This window comes from Coregonus lavaretus (assembly GCF_964263955.1).
Source record: "Coregonus lavaretus genome assembly, chromosome: 7".
In the NCBI taxonomy this organism is placed as follows: domain Eukaryota; kingdom Metazoa; phylum Chordata; class Actinopteri; order Salmoniformes; family Salmonidae; genus Coregonus; species Coregonus lavaretus.
In genome coordinates this window covers 4,385,432-4,399,932 of record NC_139994.1, presented here as the reverse complement: position 1 = coordinate 4,399,932, position 14,501 = coordinate 4,385,432, and the positions used below count along the sequence as shown (strand labels likewise).

The window sequence follows — 14,501 nt, the reverse complement described above, 5'->3', positions numbered from 1 at the left end:
TCTCTCTGTCTCTCTGTCTCTCTGTCTGTCTTTCTCTCTCTGTCTCTCTGTCTCTCTGTCTGTCTTTCTCTCTCTGTCTCTCTGTCTCTCTGTCTGTCTTTCTCTCTCTGTCTCTCTGTCTCTCTGTCTGTCTTTCTCTCTCTGTCTCTCTGTCTGTCTGTTTGTCTTTGCCTCCTCTCTCCCTCTCAGAGTGATGACATCACGAACAGCCGGTATGAAACCGACCAGTAGGATTGCAGCATAGCAGTGGTGCTGACTCCATTCTCTCTGCCCCTCTCCCTCCTCTCTCACTCGCTCTCTCTCTCTCTCTCTCTCTCGCTGCCCTCTCATTTCTCCACACCACTGCTAACATGGCTGAGGCATTCACAGGCACATGGAACCTGAAGGAGAGCAAGAACTTTGATGAATACATGAAGGCTCTGGGTGAGAAGCGTGTGTGTGTGTGTATGTGTGTGTGTGTGTATGTGTGTGTGTGTTTTATGCATGCGGGTGTGTGTGGAGTAACAGTCAAGTGGTGAAGCATGGGGTGTGCCTTCCTCCCTCCCTGCCTGCTGGTGCATGTGGGAAGGGTGTGACTGTTCATGAATACTTAAAAGTGTGTGTTTGTTTGCAGCCACATTTGTGTATTTTTGTGCAGATGTGTGTGTGTGTGTTTGTGTTTTGAGAACACACACACATATGCGCAAAAATACACACACACACACACACACATGTGCAGGTGTGTGTATTTGTGCGCGCCCCCCATATGTGTGTGTGCATGTAAGTAGCAGAGCATGTGTGTTTAAAGGGATAATGCAATGTGTTAACGCTAGGCGTGGGAAAACAGGGTGTGTGTGAGGCCCTTTATCTACTTCCCAAGAGTCAGATGAACTCGTGGATACCATTTGTATGTCTCTGTGTGCAGTTAGAAGGAAATTGCTAACTAGCGTTAGCGCAATTGCTAACTAGCGTTAGCGCAATGACTAGAAGTCTATGGTAACTGCTAGCATGCTAGTAGCATACGCTAACACTATTTAGCTCGAGAAACTACCTCTAACTTTCTTCATACTGGATGCAGAGACATGAAAACGTTATCCATGAGTTCACATGAAGTAGATAAAGGGATTCATTGATAATGCAGATGTTAATGCCAGGCGTGGGAAAACTGGGTGTGGTCAGGAAAAAAGAGAGAGAAGGAAGAGGGAAGAGAGAGAAAGGGACAGAAGGAGCAAGAGAGAGAGAGAGGTACTAAAACAGTGGAGGCTGGTGGGAGGAGCTATAGGAGGATGGGCTCATTGTAATGGCTTGAATACAATCAATGGAACGGAGCCGAACATGTTTCCATGTTTGATGTGTTTGATACCGTTCCATTTATTTAATTCCAGCCATACGGCTGTTGGTAGAGTTGGTAGAGCATGGCGCTTGCAATGCAAGGGTTGTGGGTTCGATTCTCACGGGGGGCAAGTATGAAAAAAATGTATGCACTCACTAAAACTGTAAGTCGCTCTGGATAAGAGCGTCTGCTAAATGACTAAAATGTAAAATTACAATGAGCCCGTCCTCCTATAGCTCCAGCCTACACTGGAACAGAAAAAGAGGGAGATAGAAAATCAGGAGAGAGAGAATGGGGGAGGGGGAAATGTCCCCACTGTGAGAAACTCTTTATGGTCTGCACCGTGCGCACGCACGCACACACACACACAAGGGGGTGAAATTCTCTGAAAGAGCGTTCCTTGTCTAAAGCTAGCGTTGTGAGGAGGGGTTGAATATTAACATAGTATGTGTGCGACCCCTGTTCGTTGACCCCATGGGCGTTATTAGCATCGACCTGTCTGCTCTTGTCACCATGGTAATGACCCCCAAACCCAGACCCAACTCTCCTGATCCTGCAGGCAGGCGACACACACTGGCTGTTTGTTGTTGTGTGAATTGTGTGAGTGTGTCACATTTAGCCTTGGGAGATAAACTCAGCTGCTACAGAAACGTTACTTTAGTTCAGGGGAGAAGGACTGTACTCTAGAACGTACCCCTCCACACTCAGCTCGGTCAATGGGTCTGATGACTTTGACTGAATGTTTAAAGAAAAACACACGAAAATAGAGATTAGAGTGTGTGAGAATTAGATGCAGTCAGTTACACGTCGTGAATCCCCAAAAGTGTTGGTGCATGGGTGAGTTCGTTCGTGTGTTGCGTTGGGTTTTTCCTCAGAAATGAATGTATGCATTAAGGGTGTGGCAGTATTGGCAGCAGCAGCAGTAGTATATAACTACACATCCAGATGAAATCTAAAGTGTATTTCTAATCAAAGACGAGAGCGCTAGTCTACAACAGTCTCATCCAGAATCTGAAGTGTTAACTTTTGATTGACAGGCGTGGGCTTTGCAACACGCCAGGTTGGCAGTATGACCAAGCCCACCACCATCATCGAGGTGGCTGGAGACACGGTCACTCTGAAGACACAGAGCACCTTCAAGAACACCGAGATCACCTTCAAACTGGGGGAGGAGTTCGACGAGACCACCGCCGACGACAGGAAGGTCAAGGTAAGAGGTCAGGAGTTAAGGGTTAGGGCCTGTATTCAAGAAGAGTGTCAGAGTGGGAGAGCTGATACAGGATCAGTTTAGCCTTTTAGGTCATAATAAATAAGATTATATGGACAGGAATGACCTGATCCTAGATCAGGATGCTGAGACACTTTGTGAATACGGGTCCAGGAGTCAGGAGAGGTCCAGGGAGAGGAGGGGTCCAGGGAGAGGAGGGGTCCAGGGAGAGGAGGGGTCCAGGGAGTCAGGAGGGGTGCAGGGAGTCAGGAGGGGTACAGGGAGTCAGGAGGGGTCCAGGAGTCAGGAGGGGTGCAGGAGTCAGGAGGGGTCCAGGGAGTCAGGAGGGGTCCAGGGAGAGGAGGGGTACAGGGAGTCAGGAGGGGTCCAGGGAGAGGAGGGGTACAGGGAGTCAGGAGGGGTACAGGGAGTCAGGAGGGGTCCAGGGAGTCAGGAGGGGTCCAGGAGTCAGGAGGGGTCCAGGGAGTCAGGAGGGGTGCAGGGAGAGGAGGGGTCCAGGAGTCAGGAGGGGTCCAGGGAGTCAGGAGAGGTCCAGGGAGAGGAGGGGTCCAGGGAGTCAGGAGGGGTCCAGGAGTCAGGAGGGGTCCAGGGAGTCAGGAGGGGTCCAGGGAGAGGAGGGGTCCAGGAGTCAGGAGGGGTCCAGGGAGAGGAGGGGTCCAGGAGTCAGGAGGGGTGCAGGAGTCAGGAGGGGTCCAGGGAGAGGAGGGGTACAGGGAGTCAGGAGGGGTCCAGGGAGTCAGGAGGGGTCCAGGGAGAGGAGGGGTACAGGGAGTCAGGAGGGGTCCAGGGAGTCAGGAGGGGTCCAGGGAGTCAGGAGGGGTCCAGGGAGTCAGGAGGGGTCCAGGGAGTCAGGAGGGGTGCAGGGAGTCAGGAGGGGTCCAGGGAGTCAGGAGGGGTCCAGGAGTCAGGAGGGGTCCAGGGAGTCAGGAGAGGTGCAGGGAGTCAGGAGGGGTCCAGGGAGTCAGGAGGGGTCCAGGAGTCAGGAGGGGTCCAGGGAGTCAGGAGTGCTAAGAGACTGACCTAAGTCCTAGATGGCTAGCTGATGATTATAGTCATACTTTATGGTGGGTGTAGAAACAGTATGTTTTTATTATTTTTATGGCTAACGCATTCAACTTTACAGCTAAAACGCATTATGATGCCGTTATAATGCATTGTAAGAGTTGTCATGAGTGTGTTTCCTTATAATGTGGTGAAAGGTCAGAGGTCAGGGGTCAGGGGTTAGGGGCTGGGAGGTATGATGGATTATAGCTAAATGGTTGTATCTGCCATGACATCCATCAGAGGTCTCAGTAGGAGAGCAAACGGTTTCAAACAGACTTACCACCTGAATCAAACAGACCGACAGAGACAGAGGCCTTGCATTGTTGTGTGGGTCAGTTAGGGTTGAGGCGTCAAAGATAAGAGGTGAGAGGTCAAGGATGATGAATTGTAGCTGTGTGACAAGAGACAAATGCTACATGGATCAGAGAGAGAAAGAGAGAGAGACAGAGAGACAGAGAGAGACAGAGAGAGAGAGAGAGAGAGAGAGAGAGAGAGAGAGAGAGAGAGAGAGAGAGAGAGAGAGAGAGAGAGAGAGAGAGAGAGAGAGAGAGAGAGAGAGAGAGAGAGAGAGAGAGAGAGAGAGAGAGAGAGAGAGAGAGAGAGAGAGAGAGAGAGAGAGAGAGGCTACTGATCTGAGTGAACAGAGAGACACACAATGTCTTATTGTTGAGGAATGGTTACTCGTGATAGGGTGTGTGTGTGTGTGTGTGTGTGTGTGTGTGTGTGTGTGTGTGTGTCTAGTAACCTCAACTCTTGATAGGTGGACACATACACTCTTAGAAAAAAGGGTTCCAAAGGGGCTCTTTGGCTGTCCCCATAGAAGGACCCTTTTTGGTTCCAGGTAAAACCTTTTTTGGTTCAAGGTAGAACCCTTTTTTTCCCCTCTGTAGAAAGGGTTTTACATGGAACCCAAAATAGTTATTCTATGAGACAGCCGAAGAACTGTTTTAGGTTCTAGATAGCCTACAGTACACTCATAGAAAAAAGGCGCTATCTGCAGGTATTCTTTATCTGCAATTACACACACATTAACCTCAGTCTCAAACCCACTGAGACTCTTCCTTTATCAGGTTGCACCTTCTTATCTCCTCTCCAGTTTCCCCAGTCAGTGGCGTGTGGCGTGTGTTCATAACTCATTGGTCTCTTTCTCTTTCTAGTCCCTGATAACGGTAGACGGTGGTAAGATGGTTCACGTGCAGAAGTGGGACGGCAAGGAGACCACTCTGGTCCGTGAAGTCAGCGGCAACGCCCTCGAACTGGTCAGTACTGTGTGTGTGTGTGTGTGTGTGTGTGTGTGTGTGTGTGTGTGTGTATGAGTGTGTGTACGTGTATCGGTGTTAACTGTTACATGTAGGAATGTGTGTGTGTTGTAGATCTAACTCTCCTCTCCTCTCCACAGACACTGACTCTTGGTGATGTCATCTGCACACGCTCCTACGTCAAGGCCGAGTAACAACGTCCCCCAAAAAACTCCACTATCCGTTGCCGCACCTGCCCACCCCTAACCCCCATCCCCACTGTGAAGATCTCTAACCCCTGTCTGACCTCTAACCCCAAACCCCTCCCATGTTGTCCATCTCTTGGTAGTGCTTCTCCTTTGAAACACTGAATAAATACCACTGTGTTTATTTTCTTCTCTAAAGCCTTCCTGAGTTCTTCTCTGTCAATCACCTCACAATCCCCATGACAACAGTCACAACACTTGATACTGCATTTACACCACAGGTTCTAGTTTCATCAAACCACAGGGATTTTGTCACTGTCCTGGAGGGAACTCAGCAAATCTACTAACTGTGTGTAGCAACCATTTTGTGCAAAATGGCTCATCACGTGTTACAGTCGCGGCAGCCATCTGGGTGGGGTACGGCAGCCATTTTGTGCCAAGCTGAGATCAGAGGCTGCTGTGGGGAAGCAGCACTTGGCTCCTCAGCCAGATCGAAGCTGCTCTATGTTCGGCTGTCAGAGAAGGCTGTGTGTAGACAGTACGTGTGCGTGTGTTGTAAAATCCTTTCCACTTCGACCTATTTCAGAGTAGTTATGGCCGTGTGCTAGGCTCATACGAACCATCCTGATCTCGCGAGCTTACATTCTGTCCGTGTAGCAAAAAATGACGTAAGCTCGCGAGATCAGGATGGTTCGTTTGAGGCTAGCCGTGTGTGGCTCAGGGCAGGGGAGTTGACCTGTGGTACTATTATAGCAGAGATCAGAGCGGTTCCAAACCAACACAGTTTCTGTCTTTACAGAGCATCACAGGGAGAATAATTACAGAACAACCTCTGTGTGTGTGTGTGTGTGTGTGTGTTAGCGTGTATGTATGTTTTTCCGCGTTCACGTCATGTCGGAAACTCGGGACCTCCGAGTTAAAATGAACCTAAGTTATTTGCGTAGAGCTTCCTATTGGTTCATTCTGATACTTCCCAAGTGGGAAACTCGGGTATCATCTTTCTACAACGAGTAAGCAAGTCGGAAATGTCCAAGTTTCCGACATGACGTGAACTCGTCATTAGAGTGTCTGTGCCTCTATTGACTCCTCCTAGGTGAACAGACATGTTGGTTGGTGCCTGGCTGCCTGCGTAGGAGTGTGTGTGTGTTTCCTGGGCTATGAGTGTGTGTGTGTTCTAAAAAGACAGGCTGCCAACTAGGGTCAGGCTGAAAGGACCTGCAGTACACCTCTTATGTCTGTGTGAAACTGGTCAAGTCCCCCAAAAAGTTACATATTGCAGCTTTAAATTAATGTTCTGAAATTGTTCCGAGAATGTTAAGAAGCAACGTTCTTCTATGGGAATTTCAGTCCTTCAGCATAAGGTTTTCTGCAGGTTTCCCCCATCGTTCTATTTAAAGTCATGTTCTCATAACATTAAGAAATCTTTCCAGAAAAAACACAAGAAAACATTAGTAACGTTCAAAGAATGTTCGAAGAATGTTATTGAAAAACGTATACATTCCGTTCTCAGCATCAACAAAACTCTCTCTATCCTCTATCTTGTTAAGTGTGTTCAGGTGTGTTGGCCACGCCCACTAATTGGCCACACCTGGTTTTAATGAGTGCTTGTTTTCTTTGAAATGGGGTCTGTTTGAATCATAGAGAAGGATAGGGGCTTTTAGTGGCCAAAAGGCCAATTTAGCATGGGCAGTGCCATTGCAATTTGAGGGCTTCCACTGTGCTTCCGCAAAGGACACTAAGATAACCTGCCTAAATGACTACCGACCCGTAGCACTGACGTCTGTAGCCATGAAGTGCTTTGAAAGGCTGATCATGGCTCACATCAACACCATTATCCCAGAAACCCTAGACCCACTCCAACACCATCATTAAGTTTGCCGACGACACAACAGTGGTAGGCCTGATCACTGACAACGATGAGACAGCCTATAGGGAGGAGGTCAGAGACCTGGCCGTGTGGTGCCAGGACAACAACCTCTCCCTCAACATGACCAAGACAAAGGAGATGATTGTGGACTACAGGAGAAAAAAAAAGAGGACTGAGCACGCCCCCATTCTCATCGACGGGCTGTAGTGGAACAGGTTGAGAACTTCAAGTTCCTTGGTGTCCACATCACCAACGAACTATCATGGTCCAAACACACCAAGACAGTCGTGAAGAGGGTATGACAAAGCCTATTCCCCCTCAGGAGACTGAAAATATTTGGCATGGGTCCTCAGATCCTTAAAAGGTTCTACAGCTGCACCATCGAGAGCATCCTGACTGGATGCATCACCGCCTGGTATTTCAACTGCTCGGCCACTGACCGCAAGGCACTACAGAGGGTAGTGCGTACGGCCCAGTACATCACTGGGGCCAAGCTTCCTGCCATCCACGACCTCTATACCAGGCGGTGTCAGATCTGTGCTTGGAGTTCAAAACAGACCTAAACTAGCAGTGTTATTATTAAAAGTCTTCTTGAAACATTCAGTTAAAGTTTTAAGGAAGTTACCTAAAAGTTTTAAGGAAGTTACCAAAAACCTTTAAATAACCTATAATCTCTGCTCTCAGAACATTAATAAAACCTCCCAGGAAAACTTTCAGGGAACCATAGTAAAACGTTCTCAGAACATCCCTGCAACAAAAACAGAATGTTCCCAGAACAGGCAACATTTTCACTTCTGTTCTCAGAATGTTTAAAGACCTTTCTGTTTTACCGGTCAGGAAACTTATGGCTTCGTTCCTAGAACCAATGGGAAACCAAAAACGTAAGTTCCCACAACTTCCAAGGAACCAAATGTGCTAGCTGGGTTTAGTTTAAAGTTTCAGTTTAAAGTTGTATTAGTTGTATGGGATACACATGGTATACACACAGTCCAACGAAATGCTTACTTGCAGGTTCCTTTTCAACAATGCAACAACAATAAGAAATAATAAAATATAAGAATACGAACGTTAAAAGTAAATGGCTCAGTAGAATAGAATAAACATTTTAGCATCAGTATAATACAGGAAGGCAAGTTACAGTCCAATATTTACACGGGTATCAGAGAAAAAGGGGATTAGGCTGTTTAAGTTGTTCAGTATTAGCAATAGTAAATAACAGTCTGGTAGCAGCAATTGTGATGTGTGTGTAGCATGAATGTATGTATGTATGTATGTATGTATGTATGTATGTATGTATGTATGTATGTATGTATGTATGTATGTGTGTGTGTGTGTGTGTGTGTGTGTGTGTGTGTGTGTGTGTGTGTGTGTGTGTGTGTGTGTCTGTGTAGGTTTGTGCGTGAGTGAGTGCATGTGTGCTAAGGTGCGGAGAGTCAGCTCAGGTGGTCAGTTCAGTTCAAGTGTTCAGCAGTCTGATGGCTTGTAGATTGAAACTGTCTGTCTCTGAGCCTGTTGGTATCAGACCTCATGCTCCGATACTGTCTGCCTGATGGGAAGGGAGTGAACAGCTCATGGCTGTGGTGCGTGGGGTCCTTGATCATGCTGTGGGACTTCCTCAGGCACCGTTTTAAGTAGATGTCCTAGATGGGTGGGAACACGGACCCAGTGATGTACTGGGCCATCTTCACCACCCGCTGGAAGTCCAAAATCCAGTTGCAGAGGGTAGTGTCCAGACCCAGGGCTTTGGAGTGGGTCCAGCTGCCTGGCATGCTGGCCTTGATGTGGGTCATGACCAGCCTCTCGAAGCACTTCATGATGACAGGGGTGAGTGTGACGGGGCAATAGTCATTTGGGCATGTCACCTTGGTTTTCTTAGACACTGGGATGATGTTGGTCTCCTTGAAACAAGTGGGAATTTCAGCCTGGGACAGGGACAGGGACAGGGACAGGGACAGGGACCGGGACAGAGAAGATGCCCGCCTGCTGGTCAGCACACAATCTGAGGACACGGCCAGGGATGCCATCTGGGCCGGCGGCTTTGTGAGTACAGTGCCTTGCAAAAGTATTCATCCCCCTTCGCGTTTTCCTATTTTGTTGCATTACAACCTGTAATTTAAATTGATTTTTATTTGAATTTCATGTAATGGATATGCACAAAATAGTCCAAATTGGTGAAGTGAAATGAAAAGAATTACTTGTTTCAAGAAATTCAAAATAAAATAAATAACGGAAAAGTGGTGCGTGCATATGTATTCACCACCTTTGCTATGAAGCCCCTAAATAAGATCTGGTGCAACCAATTACTTTCAGAAGTCACATAATTAGTTAAATAAAGTCCACCTGTGTACAATCTAAGTGTCACATGATTTCAGTATATATACACCTGTTCTGAAAGGCCCCAGAGTCTGCAACACCACTAAGCAAGGGGCACCACCAAGCAAGCGGCACCATGAAGACCAAGGAGCTCTCCAAACAGGTCAGGGGCAAAGTTGTGGAGAAGTACAGATCAGGGTTGGGTTATAAAAAAATATCAGAAACTTTGAACATCCCACTGAGCACCATTAAATCCATTATTAAAAAATGGAAAGAATATGGCACCACAACAAACCTGTCAGGAGAGGGCCGCCTACCAAAACTCACGGACCAGGCAAGGAGGGCATTAATCAGAGAGGCAACAAAGAGACCAAAGATAACCCTGAAGGATCTGCAAAGCTCCACAGCGGAGATTGGAGTATCTGTCCATAGGACCACTTTAAGCCGTACACTCCACAGAGCTGGGCTTTACGGAAGAGTAACCAGAAAAAAGCCATTGTTTAAAGAAAAAAATAAGCAAACACGTTTGGTGTTTGCCAAAAGGCATGTGGGAGACTCCCCAAACATGTGGAAGAAGGTACTCTGGTCAGATGAGACTAAAATTGAGCTTTTTGGCCATCAAGGAAAACACTATGTCTGGCGCAAACCAACACCTCTCATCACCCCGAGAACACCATCCCCACAGTGAAGCATGGTGGTGGCAGCATCATGCTGTGAGGATGTTTTTCATCGGCAGGGACTGGGAAAATGGTCAGAATTGAAGGAATGATGGATGGCGCTAAATACAGGGAAATTCTTGAGGGAAACCTGTTTCAGTCTTCCAGAGGTTCACCTTCCAGCAGGACAATGACCCTAAGCATACTGCTAAAGCAACACTTGAGTGGTTTAAGGGGAAACATTTAAATGTCTTGGAATGGCCTAGTCAAAGCCCAGACCTCAATCCAATTGAGAATCTGTGGTATGACTTAAAGATTGCTGTACACCAGCGGAACCCATCCAACTTGAAGGAGCTGGAGCAGTTTTGCCTTAAAGAATGGGCAAAAATCCCAGTGGTTAGATGTGCCAAGCTTATAGAGACATACCCCAAGAGACTTGCAGCTGTAATTGCTGCAAAAGGTGGCTCTACAAAGTATTGACTTGGGGGGGGGTGAATAGATATATACGCTCAAGTTCTGTTTTTTTGTCTTATTTCTTTAAAAATATTTTGCATCTTCAAAGTGGTAGGCATGTTGTGTAAATCAAATGTTACAAACCCCCAAAAAATCCATTTTAATTCCAGGTTGTAAGGCAACAAAATAGGAAAAATGCCAAGGGGGGTGAATACTTTTGCAAGCCACTGTATTCATTCTATTTGAGAGTTTTCCTCGCTTCAGCCTCAGAGAGCAAAAGCACCTGGTCGTCCGGAGCAGCGAGAGTATTCCTGGATGGATTGGTATTGCTCGTAGCGAGCATAGAATGTGTTAAGCTCGTCTGGGAGGGAGGCTTCAGTGGGCCTCACACAGCTGGATTTGCCTTTGTAGTCTGTGATAGCCTGTAGTCTTGCGTCACGAGTCTGAGTTGTCAAACATCAATTCAAGTTTGAGTCTGTATTGTCTTTTTGCGTCCCTAATGGATTTGCGGAGCTCGTACCTGCTTGCCTTCTATGCGTCGTGCGCCACCGAGTCATCGAGATTCGTTCTGCTGACATTGAATGCTGCAGTACGGCTCTCAGCATGGTAAGGATGTCTCCGTTCATCCAGGGTTTTTGATTGGGGTATGTCCGGATTGTTATTGTTATGAAAGCTTTGTGACCACATTGAGACCATACGGACCACAAACAACTTGACTGTTAAAACCTTTAATAAAGACCCACATAGTTTACATACAGGAATATGGACCATATTACACAAACGCATGCGCACGTGCGCACACACACACACACACACACACACACACACCCCTTCAAGAACTGGGTGACATGGTTGCGACACACAATAACAGGCAAGTACCAACAGGATATCTCCATAGCATGAAGTTGATGTCTGTTTGATCATATACCATAAAACTTCCAATTAAAGGCGGCGTCTCAAATAGCCTTTTAATATTCTGTCATGGAATTATTATTTATTGATTTAAATAGAGGAATAATAAAACAAAAGAAATGTGGTCCAGTGCTTAAATGATAACACATTGGTGTCTAACCTGGCCAGTGAAGACGGGTGGATTGGTTCTACCTCTCTACATGCAGTAAAGCCAGAGGGTGTGTGCCAGATGCAGGCATTGCTAACACAGCACAGGCCTGTACAGATTACAGCGTCTTGATAACATGCTTCCTGAGATGTTAAACACTTCTCCAGGCGTTGTGAGATCTGGAGACACCCATACGGTAGGTCTGGTCGGAAAACAACACTACTCTCCTCAGTTTTCATAATAGATCTGAGGGAACTGGATATACAGTGCATTCGGGAAGTATTCAATTCCCTTGACCTTTCCACATTTTGTTACGTTACAGCTTTATTCCTAAATGGATTAAATTGTTGTTAAATAAAAACAATTCCTCAGCAATGTACACAAAATACCCCATAATGACAAAGCAAAAACAGGTTTTAGACATTTTTGTAAATGTATTAAAAATAAAAAAAACTGAAATACCTTATTTACATAAGTATTCAGACCGTTGCTATGAGACTCGAAATTGAGCTCAGGTGCATCCTGTTTCCATTGAACATCCTTGATATATTTCTACAACCTGATTGGAGTCCACCTGTGGTAAATTCAATTGATTGGACATGATTTGGAAAGGCACACACCTGTCTATATAAGGTCCCACAGTTAACAGTGCATGTCAGAGCAAAAACCAAGACATGAGGTAGAAGGAATTGTCCGTAGAGCTCCGAGACAGGATTGTGTCGAGGCACAGATCTGGGGAAGGGTACCAAAAACATTTATGCAGCATTGAACACAGTGGCCTCCATCATTCTTAAATGGAAGAACTTTGGAACCACCAAGACTCTTCTTAGAGCTGGCCGCCCGGCCAAACTGAGCAATCGGGGGAGAAGGGCCTTGGTCAGGGAGGTGACCAAGTGCCCGATGGTCACTCTGACAGAGCTCTAGAGTTCCTCTGCGGAGATGGGAGAACCTTCCAGAAGGACAACCATCTCTGCAGCACCCCACCAATTAGGCCTTTATGATAGAGTGGCCAGACGGAAGCCACTCCTCAGTAAAAGGCATGACAGCCCGCTTGGAGTTTGCCAAAAGGCACCTAAAGACTCTCAGACCATGAGAACAAGATTCTCTGGTCTGATGAAACCAAGATTGAACTCTTTGGCCTGAATGCCAAGTGTCATGTCTGGAGCAGACCTGGCACCATCCCTATGATGAAGCATATGGTGATGTTTTTCAGCGGCAGGGACTGGGAGACTAGTCAGGATTGAGGGAAAGATGAACGGAGCAAAGTACAGAGAGATCCTTCATGAAAACCTGCTCTAGAGCGCTCAGAACCTCAGACTGGGGCGAAGGTTGACCTTCCAACAGGACAACGACCCTAAGCACACAGCCAAGACAGCGCAGGAGTGGCTTCGGGACAAGTTTCTGAATGTCCTTGGGTGGCCCAACCGAGCCCGGACTTGAACATCTTTGGAGAGACCTGAAAATAGCTGTGCATCAACGCTCCCCATCCAACCTGACAGCACTCGAGAGGATCTGCAGAGAAGAATGGGAGAAACTCCCCAAATACAGGTGTGCCAAGCTTGTAGCGTCATACCCAAGAAGACTCAAGGCTGTAATCGCTGCCTAAGGTGCTTTAACAAAGTACTGAGTAAAGGGTCTGAATACTTATGTAAATGTAATATATTTCCGTTTTTTACTTTTAATAAATTAGCAGAAATTTCTAAAAACCTGTTTTTGCTTTGTTATTATGGGTTATTGTATGTAGATTGATGAGGGATTTTTTTTTTTTAATCAATTTTAGAATAAGGTTGTAACATAACAAAATGTGGAAAAAGTCAAGGGGTCTGAATACTTTGCCAAGGCACTTGTATCTACCTAGCCTTCTGTTAGGAGAGCTTCCTATCAGGTTTCTATGGACCTGTTAACATCAGACAGTAGGGTCTTGGGGAAGGAGGGGTTAGGAGAGGGGGCTTAGAGGCTTGTTGTGTGCGTGTGTGTCCATCCACGTCTATGCTGTGTGTTTAGAGTGTAATTTGTGTGTGTTTATAGTGAAACTGTGTGTGTTTACAGTGTAATGTGTCAGTCCGTCTGTGTGTCGGTCCGGCAGATCAGTCTCAGCTGTGTGTCAGTCCGGCAGATCAGTCTCAGCTGTGTGTCGGTCCGGCAGATCAGTCTCAGCTGTGTGTCGGTCCGTCAGATCAGTCTCAGCTGTGTGTCGGTCCGGCAGATCAGTCTCAGCTGTGTGTCGGTCCGTCAGATCAGTCTCAGCTGTGTTTGTGGGACTTGTGTTTCTTCCTCTTCTTCTTCCTGTCCTCTCTGTTGTCATGGCGTCCTCGTTTGGCCTGGCTGGTTCCACTGCTGCTGCTGTCACTGTCAGCCTCCTTCCTGTCCCTCTTCCTCTTCTTCTCCTGAGGGAAGGGGAGGAAGAGACAACGAAAGACAAAACAGTAGTGTCAATCAGGGGTGTATCACATTGCTAGAGTTTTATATCAATGCTATCACTACATCAATCAACAAATAAAATGTCTAAAGATACAGTATGTCGGTTATTCTGCAATGTGTCGCTAATTAAACTTGTGTCTTGGGACAGAGAGACAGACAGACATGGTCACCATTGTGACTGGGGGGGGGGGGGGGGGGGGGGGGGGGTGTTAGCCCAAGTCTTACATTTTACAGGAGTGATAAATACCTCACACACAGGAGAGAGAGAGAGAGAGAGAGAGAGAGAGAGAGAGAGAGAGAGAGAGAGAGAGAGAGAGAGAGAGAGAGAGAGAGAGAGAGAGAGAGAGAGAGAGAGAGAGAGAGAGAGAGAGAGAGAGAGATCTCACGAATCCGTGCAGACGAAGGGGAAGGAGATGAGTGGAGAAAGCCACTGAACACTATTGAGACCTACCCCTGGCGTCAAGCAATCCTTACCATAGAGCTAGCAATAGAAAACATTGTGTTCGTTCTATCCTTACCATAGAGCTAGCAATAGAAAACATTGTGTTCGTTCTATCCTTACCATAGAGATAGCATTATAAAACATTGTATTCTATTTCATTCTGTGGTCCTTACTGTTTTCTATTTCTTCTTCTTCTTCTTGTGTGTGTCCTGTGGAGGTTAACTGCCTCTTTTTTTAGCTGCTGCTGCTCATCATCGCCCT

General features: G+C 46.7%; 1 protein-coding gene across 1 annotated transcript; it reads left to right on the top strand.

The window, feature by feature from the left end:
• The first annotated feature begins 262 nt into the window (after positions 1-262).
• LOC311132364 (fatty acid-binding protein, heart-like) lies at positions 263-5,080 on the top strand. The gene is made up of 4 exons (XM_084165618.1): positions 263-423; positions 2,350-2,522; positions 4,742-4,843; positions 4,984-5,080. Exons 1-4 carry the CDS (start codon positions 351-353, stop codon positions 5,035-5,037), a joined length of 402 nt encoding a protein of 133 aa, XP_084021744.1. The 5' UTR covers positions 263-350; the 3' UTR covers positions 5,038-5,080.
• The last annotated feature ends 9,421 nt before the right edge of the window (positions 5,081-14,501 follow it).